Genomic DNA, 17,530 nt, shown 5'->3' with positions numbered 1-17,530 from the left:
TTCTGTTCCTTTTAAACCTCTGAAATCAAATGAGCTCAACATTAAATTACTTCATCAGTGCAGAGTAAGTATAGTTGTTTTAGCCTAGGCATCTGATAGCACATGGGTGCTATCAACTGCCAAGGCTATAGTTGTTTACATGCGCGATGGACAACCAAGTGCAGAGCGCGAGATGTGACTGAAATTTTGCGGGTGGGGAGAAATCGAGAGAGGGTTGAGGAGGAGGCTTGGCTTGAAGTGCTGGGCATCTTATTATGACATCTATTATCTGAAGCAGGCCCACATAATTATACCTATGGAGGAGTGGCTTCTATGAAGAAACTTTGAATACCTTTGAACTTTCGAGAGTTGGAACCAGAGCTAGCTAGATAGCTAACAAGCTTGTGTGTGCAGAGCAGCACCAGAATTAAAAACACGTCTTACCTTTTTGTAGTTAATAAATCCAATGTGAAACGTGATAACTATTGTATTCCTAACTAGCATTGAAAAAGTGTATCCATTCTTCTCTCCCTAATTTCTGAATCATGCATGTAACATCAGTAGGCTACAGTAGCCTAATCTTCGTATGGAGGGGCATATTGCCTACACACCCCTGGCAAAGATTTTCAGCTGGCAGGCAAACACTGGAATACGTTTCTGAGTGACCGAGTGAGAGCTCTGGCATAAGCGCCTTGTTTAATTTTTTGTGGGACTGAAAAAAAGCCCTGAACTTAAAATAAAGCTATTAACCGGTTCTCATGCTTTTTTAATAAAGGTTCTGTTCCAGAAAAATATAGATCACTTTCATTCCCGTTTCTGATTCTGTTCCTCTTAAAATGTAGTTATTTTCCAGTTTTCAGTTCTGTTCCATGAACTGTTTCAACCCCTGGCAGAGACACAGTGTGGAACTGAAAATCTGATCTGACACAATGAAAGGAGGGATAAACTGTGAGGAATTGGAAAAGAAAATACATTTCCTCATAGTACGAACGTAGTATTGTCAATTTTTATCTACAGAAGAAAGAAACACACACACACACACACACACACACACACACACACACACACACACACACACACACACACACACACACACACACACACACACACACACACACACACACACACACACACACACACACACACACACAGCTAGACGACAAGACCTTTTCAATAAGATAAACACAATTAAAACCCACAGAGCAGGTGATCTGAACCCAGCCCCAACCCCCTCCTTCCCTCTCTCTTTCCCTCCTCTCCTCCTCTCGAATGTCAAGAAGACTCAAGTCAATAGGGTCAGAGCTGTTTTTGAAACCAGCCACCCACCCCACTAAAAACCCCTAAAACCACAGCTGATCTCTTTTGGCTTTCTGGCTTATCTAGGAGGTGAGAGGGGGATAGATAGGAATGTCGCTCCAGAATAACCTGTCAGGATGTGTGTGTGTGCGTGCGTGTGTGTTTTAGAGAGAGCGAGAGAGGGTCAAACACCCCTTCTGCCAACCACCTAGCAACCATCCTGGATGGTAAACAGGGCGTCCTGGTCTTCCTCTCCCAGACCCCTGCCAACGTACACCCCTCTTCCCCCCCACACCCGCCTCTCCATCACATTTCCTGGACAATATTATCACAATGGCTGCCCAGCTTGTCATGGCTTCCCTCTCTCACTCAGCTCCCTGATTCCCAGAGAATACAGGGTGGATAACACATAATTATGTGTGTTAAATACAGTATCCACCCTCATCCACCACAACATTGCATTGTAGCTTTTCACTAAAGCCAAGGCAAAACCGAGGTGCTCACCCTCAACCACCAGTCTACAGAATATACTGCAGGACTTACAGGCATTTACAACTACAAGGGCAAATATGGCCAACATGTAATGTATTGCTCTTTTTGAAGCGTTCTCAAAAAAACGGAGATATAATATAATTTATAACATATATGAGAGAGAGAGACATTTAGTGAATACTGTGTTTGTTTGAAACTACTGTCAATTAATCATCAATCAAAAGAAAGTCCTCCAGTCCATTGTATTGAAGCAACCATAAGCAGACAACAATAGAGGAAGTTCTGGAGGCCAAATGGTCCTTCCACTCTGATAACACTACACAAAGGTCAGGAAACGTGACAGAGGGAATGAGAGAGAGAAAGAGAGAGAGAGAGGTACTAGGAGCCACAGAACTGTATCATTCCTTAGACCTGTGGGTCAGGACCCACATGTGGGTTGCGGCAGGGATCCAGGTGGGTCGTGGGATGACATTGCAAATGTTATATATACAATACCAGTCAAAAGTTTGGACACACCTACACATTCAAGGGTTTTTCTTTATTTTTACTATTTTCTACATTGCAGAATAATAGCGAAGATAACAAAACTATGAAATAACACATATGAAATCAGGTATTAACCAAAAAGTGTTAAAAAAATCAAAATATATTTAATATTTTAGATTCTTTAAAGTAGCCACCGTTTCTTTGCCTTGATGACAGCTTTGCACACTCTTGGCATTCTCTCAACCAGCTTCATGAGGTAGTCACCTGGAATGATTTTCCAACAGCCTTGAAGGAGTTCCCACATATGCTGAGCACTTGTTGGCTGCTTTTCATTCACTCTGCGGTCCAACTCATCCCAAACCATCTCAATTGGTTTGAAGTTGGGTGATTGTGATGTGATTGTGGAGGCCAGGTCATGTGATGCAGCACTCCATCACTCTCCTTCTTGGTCAAATAGCAAATACACAGCCTGGAGGTGTGTTTTGGGTCAATGTCCTGTTGAAAAACAAATGATAGTTCCACTAAGTGCAAACCAGATGGGATGGCGTATCGCTGCAGAATGCTGTGGTAGCAATGCTGGTTAAATGTGCCTTGAATTCTAAATAAATCACAGACAGTGTCACCAGCAAAGCACCCCCACACCATCACACCTCTTCGTCCATGCTTCACGGTGGGAAACACACATGCGGAGATCATCCGTTCACATGTTCGGCTCTTCCCTGTAGCTCAGTTGGTAGAGCATGGTGTTTGCAATGCCAGCATAGTGTGTGCAACACCAGGGTTGTGGGTTCAATTCCCATGGGGGGGCCAGTACAACAAAAAAATGCATGAAATTAAATGTATGCATTCACTACTGTAAATCACTCTGGATAAGAGCATCTGCTAAATGACTAAAATGTAAATGTACTCTGTGTCTCACAAAGACACGCTGGTTGGAACCAAAAGTCTCAAATTTGGACTCAGGCCAAAGGACAGATTTCCACCTGTCTAATGTCCATTGCTTGTGTTTCTTGGCCCAAGCAAGTCTCTTATTATTATTATTAGTGTCCTTTAGTAGTGGTTTCTTTGCAGCAATTCAAACATGAAGGCCTGAATCACGCAGTCTCCTCTGAAGAGTTGATGTTGGATCTTGAACTTCCTGATGGGCCGCCCCCAAGTGGTAAGGGTAGGTAACAACACATACGCCACGCTGATCGACAACACGGGGGCTCCTTCAGGGGTATGTGTTCAGTCCCCTCCTGTACTCCCTGTTCACTCATGACTGCACGGCCAGGCACGACTCCAACACCATCATTAAATTTGCTGATGACAACAGTGGATGGCCTGATCACCGACAACGATGAGACAGCCTATAGGGAGGAGGTCAGAGCCCTGGCCGTGTGGTTCCAGGACAACAACCTCTCCCTCAACGTGATCAAGACAAAAGAGATGATTGTGGACTACAGGAAAAAGAGGACCGAGCATGCCCCCATTCTCATCGACGGGGCTGCAGTGGAGCAGGTTGAGAGCTTGAAGTTTCTTGGTGTCCACATCACCAACAAACTAACATGGTCCAAGCACACCAAGACAGTCATGAAGAGGGCACAACAAAACCTACTCACCCCCAGGAGACTGAAAAGATTTGGCATGGGTCCTCAGATCCTCAAAAGATTCTACAGCTGCACCATCAAGAGCATCCTGACTGGTTGCATCACTGCCTGGTATGGCAACTGCTCGGCCTCCGACCGCAAGGCACTTACAGAGGGTAGTGCGAATGGCCCAGTACATCACTAGGGCCAAGCTTCCTGCCATACAGGACCTCTATACCAGGCGGTGTCAGAGGAAGGCCCTAAAAATTGTCCAAGACTCCAGCCACCATAGTCATAGGCTGTTCTCTCTGCTACCGCACGGCAAGCGGTACCGGAGCACCAAGTCTAGGTCCAAGACGCTTCTAAACAGCTTCTACCCCCAAGCCATAAGGCTCCTGAACATCTAGTCAAATGGCTACCCAGACTATTTGCAGTGCCCCCCCCACCCCCTCTTTACACCACTGCTACTCTGTTGTCATCTATGCATAGTCACTTTAATAACTCTACCTACATGTACATACTACCTCAAATAACCAGTGCACATTGACTCTGTATCGGTACCCCCCTGTATATAGTCTCGCTGTTGTTATTTCACTGCTGCTCTTTACTTAATCTCTTATTCTTATCTGTATTTTTTTAAACTGTATTGTTGGTTAGGGGCTTGTAAGTAAGCATTTCACTGTAAGGTCTACACCTGTAGTATTCGTGACTAATAAAATTTGATTTGACAAATTTGATTTGATTTGAGATGTGTCTGTTACTTGAACTCCATGAAGCATTTATTTGGGCTGCAATCTGAGGTGCAGTTAATTGCCGATTTCTGAGGCTGGTAACTCTAATGAACATATCCTCTGCAGCAGAGGTAACTCTGGGTCTTCCTTTCCTGTGGTGGTCCTCATGAGAGCCAGTGTCATCATAGCGTTTGATGGTTTTTGCAACTGCACTTGAAGAAACTGTCGTTTCTCTTTGCTTATTTGAACTGTTCTTGACATAATACGGACTTGGTCTTTTACCAAATAGGGCTATCTTCTGTATACCACTCCTACCTTCTCACAACACAACTGAAATTAACTTTTATCAAGGCAAACCTGTTAATTGAAATGCATTCCAGGTGACTACCTCATGAAGCTGGTTGAGAGAATGTCACGAGTGTGCAAAGCTGTCATCAATAAATAAATAAAAACCCTTGAATGAGTAGGTGTGTCCAAACTTTTGACTGGTACTGTATATACACTGAACAAAAATATAAACGCAACATGGAACAATGTCAAAGATTTTACTGAGTTACATGCAATAGGCCCTAATCTATGGATTCCACATGACTGGGAATACAGATATGCATCTGTTCATCACAGATACCTTAAAAAAAAGTATGGGCATGGATCAGAAACTCAGTCAGTATCTGGTGTGACCACCATTTGCCTCATGCAGCCAACACATCTCCTTTGCATAGACTTGATCAAGCTGTTGATTGTGGCCTGTGGAATGTTGTCCAACTCCACTTCGATGGCTGTGCGAGGTGCTGTATATTGCCGAAAACTGGACCATGCTGCCGTACACGTAAATCCAGAGCATTTCAAACATGCTCAATGGGTGACATGTCTGATGAGTATGCAGGCATGGAAGAACTGGGACATTTTCAGCTTCCAGGAATTGTGTACAGCTCCTTGCCACATGGGGCTGTGCATTATCATGCTGAAACATGATGTGATGGCGGTGGATGAATGGCATGACAATGGGCCTCAGGATCTCATCACGTTATCTCTGTGCATTCCATTTGCCATCGATAAAATGCAATTGTGTTCATTGTCCATATCTTCTACCTTCCCATACCATAACCCCACCACCATCATGCAGCACTCTGTTCACAATGTTGACATCAGCAAACCGATCACCAACATGACGCCATACATCTTCCTAGTATAGTTGAAACCGGGATTAATCCGTGAAGATCACACTTCTCCAGCATGCCAGTGGCCATCACATTGAAGGTGAGCATTCGCTGAAGTCAGTTACGATGCCAAACTACAGTCAGGTCAAGACCCTGGTGAGGATGACCCTGGTGAGCACTCGGATGAGCTTCCTTGAGACGGTTTCTGACAGTTTGTGCAGAAATTCTCCAGTTATGCAAACCCACAGTTCCATCAGCTGTCCAGGTGGCTGGTCTCAAACAATCCCGTAGGTGAAGAAGCTAGATGTGGAGGTCCTGGGCTGGCGTGGTCACAGGTGGTCTGCGGTTGTGAGGCCGGTTGGACATACTGCCAAAAATCTCTAAAATTACATTGGAGGTGGCTTATGATAGAGAAATTAAGATTACATTCTCTGGTAACAGCTCTGGTGGACATTCATGCAGTCAGCATGCCAGCTGCACACTCCCTCAAAACTTGAGATATCTGTGGCAGAACAAGGTGCACCTGTGTAATGATCATGCTGTTTAATCAGCTTCTTGATATACCACACCTGTCAGGTGGATTGATTATCTTGACAAAGGAGAAAGGCTCACTAACAGGGATTTTTGCTAAATAAGCTTTTTGTGCGTATGGAACATTTCTTTAAATGTTGCATTGATTTTGTTATATTGTTTGAGCATAAGAACACAGCATTAGAATTGCAGGAAATTGCCTTTAAAAACTGCAAAAATGGTCTGTGTATTTTTTTTCACCTGCTGTGCAATTAACTGTTTGATCAGACATCTTCCCCCAGTGTGTCTCTTTCCACCTCTCTAGGGGAGGAGAGGTGAGCAGAAGGGAGGAGAGAAGAGGAGAGGAGAGGAAATGCCAAGAGAAGAGAAGACAATAGTGTATAGGCCCAACGCAGCGCAGCAACCACCCACAGGTTTTCTAACTGCTGTCTCTTCCTCTCTCGCCTCTGTTCTCTGCTAGTAGCACAAACCACACCACAGACAGCGGAGATATAAATAAGGTCTCAGTCTACATCTTGTATCTGGGTCTCTGCCCTTTTCCTGTCACTGGGACGGTATTTTAGAACATTGACTAGGGCTGAGGAAAATCTCCATAATGCATTGCACAAACTCTTTGACAGTTATTCAAACTGAAACACTCTCACGGTTGTAGAATATGAGCCACAGTACAAAGAGTTGTGTCGGATTCTCGCAACTTGTTACTATCTTAAATACTTTAACTTTTACAACATTTACATCTCCCATCTCCCATTTTACTGATCCTGATCTATACACGCACACACACCTTCTTCGTAGCCATTTACCTTAATGGAGAGGTGCTTGCTCTCGTGGAGGATCATCTCCTCAGAGACCACCAGAGTCCGTGTGGGGTTACACAGGTCCAGAGGCTACACACATTGGGCGAGAGGGTAGATTTAAGGGTTAGATTAACATTGGATTAAGGTTAGATTAAGATTAGGCAACATCCTAGGAATTAAATGAAGATTACATTATCCAGGGCAAAATACTGCTGTTAAATATTACTTCAAACACAATACATTCACTAATGCCAGAACACAATATTACAGCCAAAGTCATTAATACTGATGTCGATACACTGCTATTACAGCCCAATATCATTCACAACACTCCTAAATATCACTCAATAGAGATAGAGATATAGATAGATACACATGTTTCAAGTACACAAATATTTGGGAGGGATGTTATAAGTACATGAGGGAGCATGTGGCTACAGTACCATCTCCATTTTGGCTCCAAGCTCCATGCTCTCTGCCCCACACCAAAGGGAATAATACAGGCTCTGCAGCTGGCGGTTCTCGTGTTGCTACAGTCGCTCCAGTCTCTACAGAGATCCTCACCGTGTGAGCTGTGACTGCAGGAGCTCGTAAGCCGCTCTATAAGGGTCTCGCTCTGTGAGAAGGCGCTAGGCTAAAAGTGCTAGTGCAGCGGGGCTGGTAGCCACATCCTCTTGTGGACCAGGGCTAGAGAGCCCACAGGGCCGTTTCACTGTGTCTCAGAAGGGTGCAGCTGGGTGACTCAGTTAGTCAACAGGAAGTACTATTACAGACCGTTGAAGGGTCCTGGGTAGTTAGTAGTCCAACTCTCCAGTACAATCGCAGCCTGAAAATGGGTATGAGTGCTTGGATGTAAGCATGTAGAGGAAATGTGGTTCATTCCAGTGTGTTTATGACATAGTCATATGTACACACATACTGTACCACAGAGCAGTGTTTCCCCTAGGTTTCTTTGAATAGGTAATACTGATGTGTAGTAAGTAATACTTAATATCATAGAAGGAATACAATTTCCTCAAATCTTTTAGATATAATATGAAACATTTTTGATCATTTCTTTTTTAAAGACTGTGAGTCTGGTGACTTTTTTAAAAGGATATTCTACTCCAAAATGCATGAAAATGAAATGATGCTCTCTTCTTAGAAACTCGATGACAGTTGCAGTTTATCTCTTGATCTCAATGACATCACCAGCCAGTTTTATATTAACCCAAAGCTAGCGTAACGTTACTGTATGTTAGCTAACAATTATTATATCCATCTATGAATAGGGTTGGCTACACTTCCAGGATTACAAAATAGCTAGCTAGTTACCTTGGAGTTAGTTTTTAGATGATCTGATAAGAATCTGAGGAAGATATGTAACTCTTAAAAGTGTGTCTCGGCAGAAGTTGAAACAATAAAATCAAATCTATATATATTTAAATCGTTGGCGGCAAGGATTTAGCAGAGGCGGTGAATATAGGGAAACACTGCTGAGGTGAGAAACTTTGCAACAAATTTGGTGTGGTTTAGAATGTTTTGTGACTCAAAAAAAAATCCCCCAAAATGTGGATCCCGATGGCATCACCATCAATATTGAAACACCTGTATGCTCTAGGGCAGTGGTTCTCACATCTATCCTCGGGGACCCCCAGAACTTTCACAACTTTCACAGTTTAAGCCTTGAACTAGCTCACCTGATTCATCTAATCATGGGCTTGATGATTAGTTGACAAGTTGAATCAGGTGTGCTAATTCTGGAATAGATCAAATACGACTGGGGGTCCCCGAGGAGAGGTTTGAGTACCACTGCTCTAGGGGATCAGATAGGGAGTAGTAGAGTGTTTTCTGCATGAGTGCTCATCTATGGATCTTTTTCAGTATTGATTGGTGTAGTCACGGATCATCATTGATCAACCTCCACTGTAAGCCAATCACTTTTTTCTATGAATACGTCATCTATCCACCCAGCACTGAAAATAACAGGGTTATGGGCTGTAGGGGCATTGGTGTGTGTTCCTACCGTATTGTGTTTTCAGCATTACCAGCCATATAGTCCAAATGTTATCCAAATAAAAGGGGCAAAAAACCCTAACGTCACTAACAGAGTGGTGGAAAGATGATAGTGGAAATATAGCGATTCCCACACACACCTGAACAAAGATGGGGAAGATGAGGATCTTGGGTGCTGCTTTGACGTAGCCGTAGTTGCCGTGCGGGTTGCCGTGTGGTACATGGGAGCGTACTATAGTACAGTTCTGGTAGTTAGCGAAGTTGCAGGAGCTCTGGGCCTGCTGGTAGCTGGGTGGGGGTTGGCCAGAGAGGTTGGCATCGGATGGTTTAGATGTCTTGGCGTTAGTGGAGCGTCGTAGGAAGGTGGTCCGGCCTGCTAGACCCACACCCCCAGGTGGAGCACCGCCACCCCCTTGAGTCTGGGGCACGCTGGCCTGGCGTGGGTACATCCTCCCTGCTGAGAGACATAACACACACACCCCAAACAAACACACACACCCCACACACACACATATTGGGAGTTAGCCTGGGAACAGAGAAGTAGAATTGCCCTGCCAAACTACCTTGTTCATTAAAATCCTAGTCGGTAGTAAATGGCTTACCCAAGGTACCATGCTTGTCCTGGTAGATAGGCCTCAATACCTGAATTAGAGACAAAAACATCACTGTCAATGGTTCTGTTATAACAGTTGACCAATACCATTATGCAATACATTGTTACAGGAAATTGCCACATGTAATGTATCCATCCCACCAAAAAATGCTTGACATGAGGTGAAATTGAAGCAATGACAATGCAGACCAGGCATGTTGGGCATGGAAAGGGGCCACAGACAACTACTTTTAACCAGAGCCCTATGAGTAGTAGTGGCCTGAACCCAGGTCTATGGTGGGGGTGTGTAGTAGTGGCCTGTGCATCAGCCCTGTGTGACATCACATTGTGTCCCTGCTCTGACCTATGACTTCCAGAGGGGGGTGCGACCAAGCTGGGCAGGAAGAATGCTCTGTAACCCCAAGCATAAACGTTTTGTATTTAGTCTGACATTCTTTAGCCACTTACTTCCACCCACTTTTCCATCCACTCTCGCAGCATTCTTTCTTTCCTCTACCCTCCTTTTCCCTCTTCTGCTGTACCCGTCATCCATTCATCAACCTCTTGATGTACCCATATCTACTCTGTTCCCTATCCCTTATTTCATCCATCAACTCCCTCCTTTATACCTCTCTCTATTCCCTCCTCTGCATCCTATCCCCCCTCTATCCACTCCTCCTCCCTTGACAGCAGTCCACCCCCTTACCCTCCTAACTGCCTAACCCCTTCCATTCCTCTTAGCATTAACACACAGCAGGTGTTCCCATCATGCTCTCTGAGCCCCATGTCATATCATATCTGCAGGGTGAGCCTCTCCTATAAGGCAGACTGGCCGACAGCATAGCAGCAGCTCACAGACTAACTGACAGCCCCACTGTCTCTAGGTCACTAGGTCTGAATGGAGAGCAGGGTATACAGCCTCCTTCACTTCCCCTAAAAGCCTTTTAAAAACCAGCTACTACGTCACGGAAGCCCACAACCACACAGTCAGCATTACTGTCTGTGATTGGCCGTGCAAGCTCAGTGAGAGAGATAATGGAGAAATAGGGAAAGACTAGAAGTTCTGGGTTTTCTGCATTCATTACTTCAGCATAACTGGTCCATTCTTCCAGGCTGGCAGATTAGTGTCAAGTGGTTGGGGATGTTAAGGAATCAAGTTCACAATACAGTGTGTTTCTTTTTCCATTTGGTGCACTTTATTATGTCTTTATCATAAAGAGCTATTTCCCCGTATACAGCATGTTACAGTGTGCATCATTTGATAGAACACCACCATGGCTTTTCTCATATAGACGCTTGAATACTACTTACTGGTGCAGCAAATCTCAACTCTTAGTTGTATATTATCATACATTTATATTTTATTCAACTACCTATTTAACTATGTACTATATATACATATATACAGTATATACACATACAGTACCAATCAAAAGTTTGGACACACCTACTACTTCCAGGGTTTTTCTTTATTTTTACTATGTTCTACGTTGTAGAACAATAGTGACGACATCAAATCTATCTTGGAGCGTCATACCCAAGAAGACTCGAGGCTGTAATCGCTGCCAAAGGTGCTTCAACAAAGTACTGAGTGAAGGGTCTGAATACTTATGTAAATATCAAATTTCAATTTTTTATTATTAATACATTTGCAAACATTTTAAAAACCTGTTTCTCTTTGTCATTATTGGGTATTGTGTGTAGATTAATGAGGGGAAAACTATTTGATCCATTTTAGAATAAGGCTGTAATGTAACAAAATGTGGAGAATGTCAAGGGGTTTGAATACTTTCCGAATGCACTGTATACATCTTTGATTTACATAATGCACATTATGTCAGTTTGAATTGCTAATTGATATTTCTCAGGTTAGAATGGCAAAGTATATCTCTGATTTAGATGGCACGTAATGTATGTCAAGTAGAATTGGCATGAATCTATCCCAGGTTTGAATGGCACATACAGTATCACGAAAAGTACTTGCCCCCTTTCTAATTTTTGCATATTTTTTGCATATTTTTTTGCAAAACCTAATATTAGATAAAGGGAACCTGAGTGAACAAATAACACAACAATTACATACTTACTTAATTTATTTCATAAACAAAGTTATGCAACACCCAATGCCCCTGTTTGAAAAAGTAATTGCAGCCTTACACTCAATAACTGGTTGTGCCAGTTTTAGCTGCAATGACTCCAACCAAACGCTTCCTGTAGTTTTTGATCAGTCTCTCACATCGCTGTGGAAGAATTTTGACCTTCTCTTCCTTGCTGTAACTCAGCGACATTTGTGGGTTTTCAAGCATGAACTGTTCGTTTCAAGTCCTTCTGCAACATCTCAATTGGGATTAGGTCTGGACTTTGACTAGGCCATTCATGAACTTGAATTTGTTGCTTTTTAGCCATTTTGATGTTTACTTGATTGTGTGTTTTGAATCATTGTCTTGCAGCATGACCCAGCTGTGCTTAAGCTTCAGCTTAAAGATGGATGGTCTGACATTCTCCTGTATAACTCTCTGTTATAGACCAGAATTCATGGTTCCTTCTATTAAGGCAAGTCATCCAGGTCCTGAGGCAGCAAAGCAGCCCCAAACCATCACACTACCATCATTATAATTGACTGTTGGTATGAGGTTCTTACTATGGAATGCAGTGTTTGGTTTTTGCCAGGCATAATGGGACCCATGTCGTCAAAAAAGTTATACTTTTGAATCATCTGTCCATAGAACATTCTTCCAAGAGTCTTGATGATCCTCCAGGTGCTTCCAAGTGTTTTTTGGCAAACTTGAGTCAACTTTTTATGCCTGGCGAAATCCTTAACCTCTTAGGGCTAGGGGGCAGTATTTACACCGCCGGATAAAAAACGTACCCGATTTAATCTGGTTACTACTCCTACCCAGTAACTAGAATATGCATATACTTATTAGATATGGATAGAAAACACCCTAAAGTTTCTAAAACTGTTTGAATGGTGTCTGTGAGTATAACAGAACTCATATGGCAGACAAAAACCTGAGAGATTCCTTTACAGGAAGTGGCCTGCCTGACCATTTATTGGCTTTCTTTGACATCTCTTTCCAAAACAAAGGATCTCTGCGGTAACGTGACACTTCCCACGGCTCCCATAGGCTCTCAGAGCCCGGGAAAAAGCTGAATGTCGTCATTCCAGCCCCCGGCTGAAACACATTATCGCCTTTGTCAAGTGGCCGATCAGGGGACAGTGGGCTTAGGCGCGTGCACTGGTCGCCCCCGTCTTTCTTTTTTTTCCTCTATTTACCGAAACGCAGATTCCCGGTCGGAATATTATCGCTTTTTTACGAGATAAATGGCATAAAAATTGATTTTTATACAGCGGTTGACATGCTTCGAAGTACGGTAATGGAATATTTAGAAATCTTTTGTCACGAAATGCGCCATGCTCGTAACCCTGATTTACCATTTCGGATAGTGTCTAGAACGCACGAACAAAACGCCGCTGTTTGGATATAACGATGGATTATTTGGGACCAAACCAACATTTGTTATTGAAGTAGAAGTCCTGGGAGTGCATTCTGACGAAGAACAGCAAAGGTAATAACATTTTTGTTATAGTAAATCTGATTTTGGTAAAGGCTAAACTTGCTGGGTGTCTAAATAGCTAGCCCGTGATGGCTGGGCTATGTACTGAGAATATTGCAAAATGTGCTTTCACCAAAAAGCTATTTTAAAATCGGACATATCGAGTGCATAGAGGAGTTCTGTATCTATAATTCTTAAAATAATTGTTATGCTTTTTGTGAACATTTATCGTGAGTAATTTAGTAAATTGTTAGTAAATTCCCCGGAAGTTTGCGGGGGTATGCTAGTTCTGAACGTCACATGCTAATGTAAAAGCTGGTTTTTGATATAAATATGAACTTGATTGAACAAAACATGCATGTATTGTATAACATAATGTCCTAGGGTTGTCATCTGATGAAGATCATCAAAGGTTAGTGCTGCATTTAGCTGTGGTTTGGGTTTATGTGACATTATATGCTAGCTTGAAAAATGGGTGTCTGATTATTTCTGGCTGGGTACTCTGCTGACATAATCTAATGTTTTGCTTTCGTTGTAAAGCCTTTTTGAAATCGGACAGTGTGGTTAGATAAAGGAGAGTCTTGTCTTTAAAATGGTGTAAAATAGTTATATGTTTGGGAAATTGAAGTAATAGCATTTTTAAGGTATTTGAATATCGCGCCACGGGATTAGACTGGCTGTTGCGTAGGTGGGACGATTTGGTGCCACCTACCCTAGAGAGGTTAAAGCAGTTCTGCATGCAAGAGTTGGCCAAAATTCCTCCATGTCAACGTGAGAAGACTGATCAACAACTACAGGAAGCATTTGGTTGCAGTCATTGCAGCTAAAGGTGGCAAAACCAGTTATTGAGTGTAAGGGGGAAATTCGTTTTTCACACATGGGAATTGGGTGTTGCATAACTTTGTTAATTAAATAAATAAAATAAGTATATACTTTTTTGTTATTTGTAAACTCAGGTTCCCTTTATCTAATATTAGGTTTTGGTTGAAGATCTGACAACATTCAGTATCAAAAATATCAGAAAGGGGGGAAAATACTTTTTCACGGCACTGTATAGAGATCTTCAGTGTATGTCAGGGTCTAGATAGTGCCATGAGCCTCTGCTCCCCCACCAGTACCTGGCTTCCTGGGTTGATGGGGGCCAGGATGATGTAGTTATCCCCGTTGGACGCCTTCACTCTAGTCCCCTTCAGTGTGGCTGTGTGGCTCTGGCTATGGGTCTGGCTCCTGGCTTTACCATCCACCTCCTCTGCCCCCCTTCCTACGCGCCCCCTCTCCCCCCACGCCCCCCCTACCCCTACCCATCCTAACCCTCCCCCGCCAGCGCCCTCAGAGCCGTTGACCAGCACCCGGCGGCTGGTCCTGTGGTGGGCAGGGAGGGGGGGCACGACCGGGGGGGACATGTCCCGGTCTAGCCGATCCTTGGACCTGTCCCGCCGCCTGGTGGGAGGCGAGGGGGCATCATAGTTGGTGGAGGAGGGCTTGTAGGAGGGCCGGTGGATGAGGCCCTCGAAACTGGGCTTGGCGGCCGGCCCAGTGCGCCATACCACCACCTTGATCTCATTGGAGCTGTTTCTGTAGAGGGAGGCAGAGAGGGAATGTGACAACTAGTCAGGAAGAGTGTAAAGGTAAGTTTAGCCAATGGACGTGCGCATAGAGACTACGAGCCACAGTGCCTATACAGGGTTTGCTGTGCATAGATAGCACAACACATCAAACTTCAGAATGTAACATGAGGTGTTCTTTAAGTGTTGAAGATAGTTATCCCTGTCAAAGCTGGTTAAGTCCACTACTTCCTCTGTGTCTTCCTGCCTGTCGTACCTGATGGCGTGGGCGACCTCCACACATTTCCACTGTTCTACAGGCTGACCGTTGAGCTGCAGCACAGTGTCCAGCTGCTGCAGACCTGCCTGATCCGCCGGACCACCTTGGGACAGGAGAGAGAGGGCAGAAGAGGGTCAAACATACACACACAAACACACACATATATACACACACACACACACATTGTTACACGCACGAGTTTCTACCTACTAATTTACATGCAAACCTGATTTGACCACCTCAAAAAGAAGGGAAGAGGGGACAAGAGAGTGTCAAATATACACCTGCACCCATACATCTAGACCAACACACACACACACACACACACACACACACACACACACACACACACACACACACACACACACACACACACACACACACACACACACACACACACACACACACACACACACACACACACACACACACACACACAGGCGGGGAGTGGAGAGCCTTGCCTGAATCGACAGCCTGAACCCTCACTGGGGAGTCAGAGCAGATGGTGAAGCCATAGCCGTCCTTTCCTCGAAGGATGGTCACCTATAGAACACACAAACAGACATAACATCACCATAAAGCATTATTAATTCATGTCTACATATGTCCACGGAGTGAAATGCAAATACTATATTTGAAAAGACATCTACAGAAAGCAGGAGCAGTGATGAACAACATGTGAGCATATGCCTACAGATTAGAGAGATGTTCTCTGGCCAGGAGCTGAGTGTGACAGGATGGAACGCGTGTGGATTCCAGCCACACAGATTAGCACTGTGGCCCTCATTAAAGGTGGCCGGCGCATTGGTGTTGATCTGACGCCAACTGTTGGCAGCATCCGCACAGAGTAAGAGGGCAGGCACGCACACACACACGTACGATGCCTGAAAACTTTCTGTCAGAACTCCAGGAATAATGACCGTGTGTGTGGTCCAAAATCAACAGTGCTCTGCTCCAATACATTGTTTCCATCTCATCTGCTGACAATAGGGCATCTGAAATCTCTACGCACACTTTATATTATAGCTCTTCAGCTGAACATAAAAAAGATTGAGTACGATGTTGCTTCAAAACTCTTATCAGTTTTACATCTCCCCCCTTTTAGTTCAGATCAGGATGGTTAGAGGGTAAACTGATCCTAGATCTGTGCCTATGAGCAACTTCTACCCAGAGAGCATGTCTAAAAGACTGGCATCAAGATGCATAAGCGTATTAACTTGTTTAGCTTTGATAACTACAGTACAACCCTCAGTAGCCAAAGGAGGCTGGTATAATGGTCTTAGGGACAGTTCCTAGAATTCCTTGACGGATTGCCCTTCAGGATTGACTGTCTGTAATCCAGTGAGATACAGAGTCACAGTCCATAATCACTGGCGACATCCTGTATGTCACCCCAATGCCATGTCACCGCCCTGGTGACAGCCAGGTTGACCTCTTCATCCTGCTGACTGACAGGCTGTGGCGGGGCACACACAAACATGTTTGTTTTTTACGCTTGTTTTTGACAAGACACAAACAAGTTGATGAACACATTATGGCAATTATTGACCAATTTTCCACCTATAAAAATACATGATCATCTTGATAGTCTTTTAAAATGCTTGATAGATGATCATCTTGATAGATAATCTGGTTTGTGGAGGACTTGTCACCCTGTCATGTCAGAGTAGTTGTGTATCTGGTGGGACAGACAAGGATCAGAGCAAAATATTGTGTGAGTAGACGACTGTTTAATAACCCTACAGCCTGGCTAAAGACCAGAGACAACATCACTACTGTCAGATCAGAGAGAGAGAGAGAGAGAGAGAGAGAGAGAGAGAGAGAGAGAGTAGACAGACAGACAGACAGACAGACAGACAGACAGACAGACAGACAGACAGACAGACAGACAGACAGACAGACAGACAGACAGACAGACAGACAGACAGACAGACAGACAGACAGACAGACAGACAGACAGACAGACAGACAGACAGACAGACAGACAGACAGACAGACAGACAGACAGAAGAGACAATGAGACAGAAAGAGAGGGGGAAAGAGAGAAATGAGATGGACAGATGAAGAGAAAACAAGACAAAGAGGCAGATGAGGAAAAAGAGAGAAACGACAGAAGCAAATAGAGAAAGACCGGGGGAGAGTCTACGGGAGACAGTAAGAGAGGAGAGAAAAATAAATGAAAAAGAGTAAGCGAAGGAAAGAGCTGGGGGGCTCTGTAGGGGCTAGGTTGGCAGCCAGTAGGGGAGGGAAGGTAGAGTAGAGGGGTGGTGGGAAGAGGGGATCGGGGGGTGGGGGGTAGTGTTAATGAGAGGTGCCCCCTGGCCTTTTTGAGCGTGGGACCGGACCACTGGGAGACCAGACACACACCGACTGGCACCCAGGGCCTTACAGTGGGCACAAGGTGGTTACACACACACATTGTTAATAACGGAACCCTCATTCCTGGTCTCGCTCTCCCATGCACTAACACACACGTCCAACCTTCAGACCAAGGTCAGAGAACCAGCAACAATTGCCTGAC

The 17,530-nt window shown here is 44.2% G+C and overlaps 1 protein-coding gene across 4 annotated transcripts in view; it reads right to left on the bottom strand.

The window, feature by feature from the left end:
- The window catches only part of LOC106563272 (regulator of G-protein signaling 3), a 199,267-nt gene that overhangs the window by 150,390 nt on the left and 31,347 nt on the right, over positions 1-17,530 (bottom strand). For 3 of the 4 annotated variants that reach the window (XM_014128717.2, XM_014128719.2, XM_014128718.2), the window contains 6 exons: positions 15,471-15,552; positions 15,007-15,112; positions 14,304-14,760; positions 9,638-9,677; positions 9,176-9,492; positions 7,047-7,130 (listed from right to left, as the gene is read on the bottom strand). In XM_014128717.2, coding sequence (XP_013984192.2) covers positions 7,047-7,130; positions 9,176-9,492; positions 9,638-9,677; positions 14,304-14,760; positions 15,007-15,112; positions 15,471-15,552 — 1,086 coding nt within the window. Of the gene's footprint in view, positions 1-7,046; positions 7,131-7,483; positions 7,870-9,175; positions 9,493-9,637; positions 9,678-14,303; positions 14,761-15,006; positions 15,113-15,470; positions 15,553-17,530 lie in introns of those variants that run through there. The other variant, XM_045689988.1, reaches the window with a different exon arrangement.

The sequence above is a fragment of the Salmo salar genome, chromosome ssa11 (genome assembly GCF_905237065.1).
Source record: "Salmo salar chromosome ssa11, Ssal_v3.1, whole genome shotgun sequence".
Classification (NCBI taxonomy): domain Eukaryota; kingdom Metazoa; phylum Chordata; class Actinopteri; order Salmoniformes; family Salmonidae; genus Salmo; species Salmo salar.
Note: the sequence above shows the minus strand (reverse complement) of the source record. Positions and strands in the feature narration are given on the sequence as shown.